The sequence below is a fragment of the Salvia hispanica genome, chromosome 5 (genome assembly GCF_029641045.1).
Source record: "Salvia hispanica isolate PSC_SH4W2 chromosome 5, Shi_PSC_v1, whole genome shotgun sequence".
NCBI lineage: Eukaryota > Viridiplantae > Streptophyta > Magnoliopsida > Lamiales > Lamiaceae > Salvia > Salvia hispanica.
Window position 1 is genome coordinate 27,110,358 of NC_142696.1, and position 12,031 is coordinate 27,122,388.

At 31.4% G+C, this 12,031-nt stretch overlaps 1 protein-coding gene across 1 annotated transcript; it reads right to left on the reverse strand.

The window, feature by feature from the left end:
• Window positions 1-7,784: 7,784 nt before the first annotated feature.
• IAA33 (indole-3-acetic acid inducible 33) lies at window positions 7,785-8,799 on the reverse strand. Its single transcript, XM_048088728.2, has 2 exons — window positions 8,230-8,799; window positions 7,785-8,049 (listed from the first exon to the last, which is right to left on the reverse strand). Exons 1-2 carry the CDS (start codon window positions 8,583-8,585, stop codon window positions 7,974-7,976), a joined length of 432 nt encoding a protein of 143 aa, XP_047944685.1. The 5' UTR covers window positions 8,586-8,799; the 3' UTR covers window positions 7,785-7,973.
• Window positions 8,800-12,031: the final 3,232 nt, after the last annotated feature.

The following is a 12,031-nucleotide window of genomic DNA, read 5'->3' on the forward strand; positions in this document are numbered from 1 at the left end:
TTCCTGCTTACTGCATTGAACCTCTACATGACAGGTTAATACTACTCCTCCGTCCGCCATTAGGAGTCCCATTTGAGTTTGGGACGGGTTTTAAGATAGTGGAATGAGTTATATTAGTGTTATAATAAAATGTGAGTGGAATGAGTTAGTGGAAAGTGAGGTGTACCTACCATTTATATTGAAAGTGAACCGGGACTCCTAACGGCGGACAGACTAAAATAGTAACCAGGACTTCTAACGGCGGACGGAGTGAGTACTAAATTGTGTACAGACCTTGAGGGGCACCAGTGCCTCTCCTTTTTTGTAGTTGTCAGACAAAATATAGTAATATAGCTCTTGTTATCACCACAGTTCACCAGGTATGTATGTTAGTCTGATATTCATATTGGGTAGGCTGGAAAACACACACAAAGATATATATGTGTGTGTGTGTGTACACGCGCTTATCTTATCTGCTAGTTGATACACCGGAAAAAGGAGGTGATGATGCATTTATGTAGTAAAATGAATTTGACTTTTAGGCTTGAATCTGTGAATATTTTGAAACCTTACGTCGCTCTCAGACTTAGGCCTGGTCGTCATAAAGAAGGCATAACTTGTCTAAATCATAAAGATGGATAAGCTCTATCTACCGTGGCATGTACACACGCTTGAAAACACATTTGGTCACAGACTCGCAGCACGCTTTCTTTACTGTTTCTGAAATCGGTTTCCTTTAATCCATGCTGTGTTTATATCTGCCTGATGAGGGTGTATCTAGAAAAGAGCTTGTGTTTACCCACCAATTGCTTGCATTATGATAGAAGAAGGTTTTTGAAACCAGTTAGTGTAAGAAGGTTTAAAATCAAGCGTGTAAGAGCTGCAGCTTCAGTGATGTGATGCTATAAAATCTTCAATATTACTATCTTTGAGGAATGTCTGTTTTTATGAGTAAACAACCGTTTGTTATGTTAATACTTTGTCAATGTTTTGAGTTGCAACGTTGATGTTATACATTGTGTTTGTGTTTCTGGTTGTGTTAAGAGACACAGAAGGAGGTGGAAAATGAGAATGGCATTAATGAGGTATAAGTAATGTAATGGCAGTGTTAGTTGTCACAGTAATCGTAGTTATAGATGGACCAATTTGTAAGTGAACCGATGCCTGTAACACAACACTGTCTTCTGTCATTAAATATTTGTGGTCACACCCAGAGAAGGGTGGACTATCTCTGTAATTTGAAATCTAATACTCTATCCGTCCCACTCTAAGTGGAGCATTTTTTTTTCGGCATTTAGATCTTATATGGTGTTGTTTTTTGAGTTAACTGAAGAGAATAAAGTAAGGGAGAGGAAAAAAATTAAGAGAGTGATGTTTCTATTTTTAGAAATGTGTTATTTAGAGTGAGACATTCCAAAAAGGGATATGTGTCACTTAAAGTGGGACAAATGGAGTAGTAGTTGGTTGAAATATAGTACCAGTACTCTCTCTGTCTTATGTATCACTTTCCTTTTTAGTTTATCTCACAAAAGATGTGACATTTCTATTTTGAAAAAAATTCTCACAATAATATACTAAAAATAATATTTTTTTTCTCCACTTAACAAATAAAACAAAACCTCTTAAAATTCTGTATCATCGACATTTTTAGTGGGACGGAAGGAGTATTTAATAAAGTCCGACCGACAGGTAAGACAAGTAGAAACCCATGAACTGGGAATTCTAGCCACATCCTGTTGTGCGACAAAACATGTGGGGATAGATAAACCACTCCCAGGCCCAGCTAATCTTACTGTAAAAGCTTACAACTTACATTATGTTTGCTATGCCAATGGATACTCACTCGCCACAAACTATGTAATGCTCATTGAAAAAGGGATAATGCATATTAGAAAAAGGCTACATTTCATTTTCTATCACTTCTAACATTTCAACTCCACAGCCCAGACCAGTTACTTTGTTGCACATTTGTACAATCAACCTTAAAAATCATTAGTAGTATATCATAATTAGTTTCTCAGTCTAATATTATCCAAAAATTAATTGAAATTCTCACACGCTTATGAAATGTTGATTTAGTTGTGAGTGGATTTTCAAGATTGAACCGAACAATATTTCGCTTATATACCTTGTGGGTTGTATCCAAAAAAAGTTGAATTCGACAGTGTACCTTCAAATAGTGGTTTCTTCAATTAATTTATTGATTTATTAATTGATATATAATGGAATTTGAAAATATTTACAAAGTGAATTACATCATACTCCCCCTTCTAAATAAATAGTCTCATTTTATCATTTAGGCTATCCATGAAAGAGAGTCCATTTCAAAAATGGAATTTTTTTTACACTTCAACTTTTTCTTACATTTTCTCTTTTTTTTTTTGTTTTAAAACTTTTTTTCATTCTTTTTTTTTACTTAATCTATTCTTTCTCTCTTCTCTTTTATTTTATCAATTTGTCGTCAAAAGCCATTTATATATCAGAGTACTTTTTATGCAGGAAGTATATAACTAAATTATGAAGAGTATTTTTTATGGAGGAAGTATATAATTAAATTATGAATAAAATCCAATAATAACTTTGATGATACTGTAGTTATGATTGTATGATCATGACTCAAACGTCTGACGTACGATATGGCATTGTTAGATGATTCCGACAAGGTTTATTGATTGGACTGTCACTCAATTGCATCACAAATTCAATGGCCATTATTTTATCATTTTCTCTATCAAAGAAAATTAGGGCCATTATTATTAACCCAAATACCAAACTTCAATGGACCACTTTTATTAAATATCATTAAAGTTTATTTAAGTGTAAAGTGTAAAGGACCACACACATGAAAAATGACATAATCCATTAAACGTGGTACGTCCAAATACCATTAATCGATTTTTTTTTTCTCAACTGATATTCATCTTAAATTCTTCATGGGTCTTTGTGTATATGAAACGCCATTAGTTTCGTTTCCCATAGTAAAAGAGGATTTTATTTTATGAATGTATATCCATGGAAATCAACCATTGCAGGATTAATTTTCCGAGACTCGCTTGTGATTTACAACTAATAAGGTGATCGACTCCTTTCTTATTTGATAATTAACATTATTAAAACGAATGTATGAAAATGAACATAAAAATGATTTAGAAACACAAGGAATTGAAATACTCACTCCACTCATCCCTAATAATTGTCCACTTTGGTTCCATCGCGAATTTAAGAAATGTAAAAGAAAGTGGGTTGAAAAGGTCAGTGAAATACGAATCTCACTTTTATATACTCCCTCCGTCTCATATTAGATATCACACATTTCCTTTTCTAGACACAAAATTCTCTCCCATGTTAATATAAATATAATTTCCTTGTCTCATTGAAGATGACACACTTTCCTTTTTAGTTTGTCTCACCCAAGATGACCCATTACTAAATATAGAAACACATTTTTCAATCTTTGTTTCATCTATCTTCCTTTATTCTCTCCACCTAACAACACACAAAATAAAACTGCATAAAATCTCGTGCATCCGACATAAGAGGTCATCTTCCTTGGGACAGAGGAAGTACTATTTTCTTTTTCCACTTAACACACAAAATAATATCTTCTAAAATCTCGTGTCATTACCCAAGTGTATCATATATTATGAGACAGAAGGTGTATTATTTTTATAATACTAAAATGTTAATGGAATATGTTAATGGCATTGGAGCCTACTTACCATTTATGGTAAAAAAGTGAAAATGGATAATTAATGAGGACGGACGAAAATAGAAAAAAATGGATTGTTAACAAGGGATGGAGAGAGTACATGGTTTACATATTATAAATATGTAAGAAAATATTATCAATTATTTTTTCGATAAAATATATTAAATTAGAATGTTGTTAGAATTCTTATATTTAAGTCTATATGTTTTGTGAAAATTAAGTTAAATCAACTGAGTCATATTAAATTTAATTTTAAAGATATTTCTTAGAAGAGAAATTTGTTTTAAATAAAAATTTTCATTTTAAAATTTATCCTTTTGTTGATATTCTTGTAGTAACATATTATTATGCACAAGATAAGATCTAGGCTATTGATTTTGTGATCCAATGATTTATATTGGCTTGGTTCTACACTAGAACGATGGTTCGCCTTGGCCCTATATATGCATTGTCTATCATTGACTGAGCCATACTAAGGCCTGGTTGCATGGACTCTCATTAATTTTGAAATTTTTTTTTAGGAATTATTTAGTTAACTGTCAATTTATTAAAAATTGTTGTTATATTAGCTTTATTATAGAATTTGCAAATTTGTATCCTGCTATAAAAAAATTAAAGTGGAACTATAGTACCTATAATGTAGATTTTGGTCAACGGAAATAGTCTAAAATGACTTCAAAAGTTTTTCTCACAAAACTCTATATTTTCTTACTGTTTGAGTTCTAGGGTTTTGAAAGTAACATTTGTTATTACATTTTTTTCAAATTAGAATGATTTTTCAATTTTGACAATTTATGGCATTTTTAATGTTTCTAGCAGAGAAATAATCAATATATGTACACTTATCGTAATTTAATTTGCTCAATTTATTGTTCAATAAACCAATGAAGTTCAATTTATAGTTCACTTTTATCGTTCAAACTTTCAGTTTAATTGTAGTGTTACTCCTAAAACTAATTCTAACAATCTTCCCATGTTTCCAAGTTAATTTAATTAAGTATAAAAGGACAATTGTGGAAGTTATCATAGACTAGCCATTTAGAAGGAAAAGCTATATATGAGTAGAATCTAATTTATTCATTATATTTACTATTCCATTCATCCTCAAAGAATATATACTTTAAATTTGGCACGAATTTAGCTGTATAATTGGTAAAGTAATAGAGGGATAGAGAGAAAAAGTAAAAAGATATTATTAATAGCGAATGAGTCCAATCTAATTAGAGATAAAAATATTTAAAATTAGAAAAAATGCATATATTCTTGTGGAGCGGATTAAAAAGAATAGGGTGTGTATTCTTGGGATCGAGAGAGTATAACTTTGCAAAATTACATAGTGTAAGTGCATCTGATCAAAGGAAAAATCATATATTGACACCTTTGCCAAGTTAAATATTTGTGCAATAAAGCTGATGTTGACATTTGCTAGAGTGATAGTATATAAGATTAATTTTTTTAACTTAATAATTAAATACAATAGTTTCACATTGTAGTTCTTTTATGAAAAATACAACTATTATTATTACAATTTAGAATACTTTAATTTTGTCCCGAGTGCCTATTATTATTACAATTTTGTGCCGAGTGCCTATTACAATTTATTATTATTATAATAATAATAATAATAATAATAATAATAATAATAATAATAATAATAATGATGATGATGATGATGATGATGATGATGATGCAATCTTTGAGGTTTGTTTGAATAATTATCTAATGATTAATTAGTTGGAAAACTTTTGGAAGAAAATGTGCAATCTAAATGATTTATATTACTACTCCCTCCGTCCATCCATAAGTGTCCCATTTTGCTATTTTCGTATGTCCGCCAATAAATATTCTTTTACTATTTTTGGCAAATATTTCCACCAATAAGATCGAGTCGATGATGGTGGAAGTGCGGCTATGCATCAACGACAACTGAACAGAGTTTGAGAGAGGGAGGATGACTAACAGAGCATACGGCGGGGGAAACGGTATACATTTATTAGTGCATTTAATTTATTAGATTGATATTTCATACTCCCTCCGTTTTATAGTAATAGAGTCATTTTGCTATTTTGGTACATTCCATAGTAATAGAGTCATTTCTCTTTTTAGGAAAAATCAACACATTTTCCACACATACTTTACTCTCTCTTACTTTTTTATCTCTTCATCTCCCTACCTTTTTCATTTTCCACTTTATTCTCTCTTTACTTAACTTACCTAACACAATTTTTTTCTTAATCTTCGTGCCGAAAAAAAATGCCTCCATTACTATGGAATAGAGGGAGCAGTTATTTTCAATCTTGATAATTAGATTATTACCACCATGACATTGTTCACAAACTTAATAAATTATTAATAGTATCTTACCAAATGTGTCACATAACCTTCCCAAATTTTCATAAAATTAAGACTACCACAATTAACATTTTATATCCAGAAACAAATAAATAAAATTCCAAAAATCCCAGATATTCATTCATATTTAACCGGGCAACATATATATGCGGGAAATGAAATCGGAACAATCCAGCTTTAAACTAAAAATGAATCCTTTAAAATTAAACCATTCAATATATTTTAAATAGTACTACGAATACATATTAATTTCCCGATTGTAATGCAATAACTTAAATAATATTGCAAAAATTTAAATAATTTATTTCTAGATAATATTACAAGATTTAAATAATTTGTTTTGGAATGATATACAGAGGTTTAATAATACCACAAAGATATTAGTACTAAAAAAAAGGTGCGAACTCTGTTGTCTGGGTACTAGTTTTGTAGTTCACTCTTTTTATTTATATAGTTATATAGTCTTATCTTGCATATCTCAAGCCAATTTCAAGCACCAAAAAACAAAAAACTACTTTAACTACTTATATTCACATTTGGAAAAGTAAATTGAACACAAATGTATGCCATTATAATATTCACTGTGGAGTACATATTTAACATGAAATTAATTTTTATTATCACTAAGCAAGGTATTTTACAGGAAGAAAATATGTTGTACTCACTACTCATCTACCAAAAAAAGAATTTAATATATATCAGTATATGTATGTGCGCGAGGGAGGATATATAAATCGATCAACAGAAGAGATTGAGAATTTTACCAAATAATTTATTGATTTTTACCAAATAATGTATTATATCGCTGTTATTATTCAAGGGTGATTATTACTGTTATTTTTTAAATTTAAATATATGGCCAATTATTGTTATTGTTATTCTTCAATTTTGGACGTTTTGTTTTTCATCATTTGGCTGGTGGGAGAGGAGAATGGTAGTATTACTTGAAAGCATGAAACATCGATCTTTGTTTATAATATAACCACAAAATTATTATGGCATGAAAACTAATACGGAGTATATTACATTCATCCTCATCACTAATATTCAATACTAGTCTTGTATTAGTAAATATTCCATCCGTCCGCCATTTGAAGTTCTGGTTCACTATTTTAGTTCGTCCGTCATTATTATCGTCCCAATTCAATTTTACTATAAATAGTAACTGGTCCACATTTTCCCCTAACTCATTTCATTCACATTAAAATTAATAGTACTATATAAAAATGTGTTCCGCATTCTGCTATCTTTCCCATCTATTTTCCTTTATATTTCTTAAAGTCTGTGCCGAATCAAATGAACTTCTAATGATGGAAGGAGGGAGTGAGTATATAATTCCAAAAATGAGTAGTAAATAATTCCAAAAATCCCAGATATTTATTCATGTTTAACCGGGCAACATACATATGCAGGAAATGAAATCGGAACAATCCAGCTTTAAACTAAAAATGAATCCTTTAAAAATAAACCATTCAATATATTTTAAATAGTACTACGAATAATTAACTTATACGAGTAATTATCTACTCCAAATAAGCCATTTTGCCGAGTACACTGAGCTTTCTCTTCTTGACAAGTTCCATGAGTGAGCCCCAATTACCTCTACATTTAAAATACTCCATTAAAATGAGTAGTAGTAAATAATTTTTTTTAATCTCAAGTGAAATAATTGAACTCTTTCCTGCTGTACGATTCAAAACACAATAGAGTTTGTCCAATCAAATAAAAAACAAACACCGAAACATAAAACGCGTTATCTCGAGAGAATATTATATAATCTTGAGAAATCTAGACGAACATACATAAAAAGAAATAAGAGATTGAACACAATACAAAATTATAATTAAAAAGATCTGAAAATAACATAACATCAGACCTCAAATATAATTGAGGCTGCAGCCATTAAATTCCCTAATTAACTAAAACGAATAAATCACTCCTTATTGTGCTTTCTGGACTTAGCCTTTACCGGAAGAATCCTGATTCTCTTTGCCACTCTGACAAAATCCCTGCACATATATATAATAACAAAACTATTTACCATTTGATGAAAAATAATACTTCCTCCGTCATTTATTGTTCTCCAGTTTAATTATCTATTATTATTTTTTTAAAACAAGTGCCAGAAAATGAAACGTCTCTATTAACATAGAACAAAAGGAGTGCTCCACTAGTAATGAAGGGCTTACTTCCAATTAAGGTCACCAACTAAAAGGAGATCGTTTTCGATGTCTTCATAGGCAATGAGGTAGCCGGGAATGGCGTTTGAGAGATCGAGATCGAGATCGAGATTGGTTTCATTCGAGGAATCGGGTGTATCGACGAACATTTGGCGGAGGGCTCGGGCGAGGCTGTGGTAGCTGCTGTGATTGTGAAGGCTGATGCGCTGGCAGATGGATCTGCCCTCCAGAACCACCGTCACCGGAGGGACTACGGCGGCTACCAGGTCGTCATCGGAGAAGGCGGGGCGCATCGTTCTAGGGTTTGATGGATCCATGTTGCTTACTTTGTAATGCTTCAAGCTTTCCTCATCAAACCTGTTCATTCTCTCTCTCCTCTCTCTGATTGTTAATGCTTAGGTATTCTGATTTTGTTATTGGGGAATTAAGAGGAGGATATATTGGCCTTAATCAAAATTGTGATTTTATGCTGTGATGAGAGAAGAATGAATGATTTTAGTGTGGGTGTGATTGATGAGAGAGAGAGAGAGAGTGTATGTATATAAGTGTAGAAGGAGAGAGCACAAATGTCGGGCTACGGTCAGGATGGTGTCTGAAGCCACCCTACGCTCAAAGCTACAACTTTTCAAACTTCAAACATACTCCCTCGATTCTATATAATATTGGAGTTATTTTGTTATTTTGTTAAGTTTTCATAGTAGTAGAATCATTTATCTATTTTTTTTTAGTAAAAATCAACATATTTTCTTTCTCGTTTACTCTCTTAGTCCGCAAAATATTGTTCATGTTTGACTCGGCACGGATTTTAAAAAATGTGAAGAAAAATGAGTGGAAAAAGTTAGTGGAATGTAGGCCCCACATTTATATATTAGTTTTATAATATAATGTGAGTGCAATGAGTTAGTGGAAAAAAAGTCCATTTACCAAAAACGGAAAAAAAAACAAAAAAATAAAAATAACTCCAATATTAATATAATGTGAGTGCAATGAGTTAGTGGAAAAAAAGTCCATTTGACGAAGGAACCAAAATGGTAAAATTGGACAACATTTCACAGACAGATGTCTTACTACATCCGTCTCCCAAATTTGGACACATTTTGACCCGGTACGGGTTTTAAGAAATGTAATATAAAGTGAGTTGAAAAAGTTAGTGGGATGTGGGTCCTACTTTTAAAGTATTAGTTTTATAATAAAATGTGAGTACGAATGAGTTAGTGGAATATGAGGTCCACTATAAAAAATGGTAAAAAGTTAAGTGCGTCAAATTTTTAGGGACGGACCAAAATAGTAAACTGTGTCAAATTTTGGAGGACGGAGGTAACAGTACTTTATAATCTCTTCGTATCTCATCTTTTTTTTTTTTTAATTTCCTTCTCACTTAATATAGTTTTTCTTAAATAACTTGCCGCAGAAAAATGTTTCTCCTACCTCAGAACAGCCGCATAACAGAGAGGGTACTATTAACGGGCTATCAAAATTTACACTTTCTAATGACTAATACTCCATGTCATAATCAAGATAATTCCTCTGTAAATTTTGTTTATAAATTTAAATAAAGAATGCGACAGGCATTAATTACATACGTACGTGTATATAATAATTTTGTATATATCAATGTTTAGTCGTTAAAGTAACATTAAAATGATATTCAAGAGTCTGACAACATATGTAATATACTCAACTAAATGGAGTTATGTTACTTTTTAAAAAAATTCAATTAAGTTAAATTATTTCATGTTACCTTGAATTTTCAAATTTATTTATTTTTAATAAAAATATAAAACATGTAATCACTCTTACTTTATTAAATTATCTACTTTATTTTCTAATACTCTCCTATTTTATTTTATTTTTATTTTTATTTAATCTATTCAATTTAATTTCTTAATATTCATACCCAAAATTTTATGAGGACAGAGGGAGTACAATAGAGTGGAACATAAATGTTTTTGCGGGAAGAGCCATTAAAGATGCAAACCGCCGTTTGACCAAGATTTTGGATATCACAGATGTGAATGGTGTAGACGACGATGTCGTAATGGTAAGGACATTTCCCTTTTTTCTTATTAATACTACTAAAGAATGGTACGAAAGTTTATTTGCAGCTGAGGTCTCCAAGTGAGTCGATATAGTTGGCTTGTTCCTAGATAAGTACTACCTTCCTAGCACCATACTGAAACGGAATGGTAAAATATTCTGGTTCTATCTAAGAGAGGAAAAGCCTCTATGCGAAGCCCATTTAAGCTTCAAAGCATTGCTCTGCAAATGCCTAAACCATGATTTTGAGATAAATCATCAGGTAGGAATCCTTTATAATTGATTTAACGAAAAAAGTTTGTTGGATTCAGATGCGAATGGATAATTCTTAAAAGGAGGAAGGAAGACTATCATGGAAGTGATTATAGAGTTAGTTACAACAACAAAAGTTGGTCAAAAGAAAGGCATAGTTGTTAGTTGATTTTTTCATTTCCTTTGGTAGTTGAAGTTTTGTCTTCTTTTTCAGTCGAGTCCTTTTAGTTCTGATAAGTTTTTCCCTCCCAAAGGTTATAACTTGAGTTCAAAAAATAGATTAGAAGATTCGTGGTTGAGTACGAAGAACTTCACGTGGAGAAGTAGCAAGCAATCTTCGATTCTTTGGAGAATCAAATCGATAATTTTAAACTGTAAGGAATTTATGAATTAGGGTTTTATTCCTTGTTCGTGAATTATGTACATTCTAGTATGCAATTAACTGTTTATCATGTGAATCAATTAATCTCATAATCTTCCTTTGTGCATGGTTCACCATAACCCCAACACGTTTTTTTTCTTCTAAACTCCTATATAGAGGAGGAAATTACAAATGATGTCAAGAGGGCTCGAACTCGACACCTCATAAAATAATTAGGACTGACAATTTTTGATCCGACACGATAATCTGACACGAATCCGCACGAAGTTAACCCGACACAAACACACACATTTAAGATTTGGGTCCTTATAGGGTCGACCCAATAAGAACCCGAAAATTTTGGGTTGGGTTGGGTCGGATGCAGGTCGGGTTGGGTTATCCGTTAAGCAAAAAAAATTATTTTGATTATTTTTATTAATTAAAATAATATATTAAATTTTAATTTTAATTATTTTTATTAATTAAAAAATATTATCATTTTAATTTTATTAGTAAAGATATGATTAATACTATTATTAATTCTTTTTTATGATAAAAAATATTACTGCATACTTAAATTTTATTAAAAAATAATTACTTTAATTATTTTAACTTTATTTATTAGATTTAGTTTTAATATACTTTAATTTTATTATTTGGATTTAAACATTATTTAAATTAATTATTTTAATTTTGTAATATCTTATTTTATAGTGTAATATCAAATTTTAATTGTATAATATCATATGTCGGTCGTTATCGTATAGCGTTAATATTGTGTAGTAACTTACTATCATTAAAAGATGACCAATATTTTTCTGGATGACACGAAATCCGCACGAATATGACACGATTGATAATTTTTTGGATGACACAAAATCCGCACGAATCCGACATGAATCTGTTTGGGCTGAACCCGATAAGAATAAGATGATTTGGGTTGGGTTGGGTTGGGTTGGGTTGAGACCCGATAAGATTGGGTCGATATTGGGTTGACCCGATAGCGACCCAATCCGCACGATTTGTCAGCCCTAACAATAATGTCTAAGCTCCTTGCCAATAGGACAAAGGCTCTGGACACCATAACCCCAACACGTTGACACAAAGTCAGCAGCTGCGGGGCGGACCACAGAGGTCGATGGAGGTCCATGGTCTATTGCG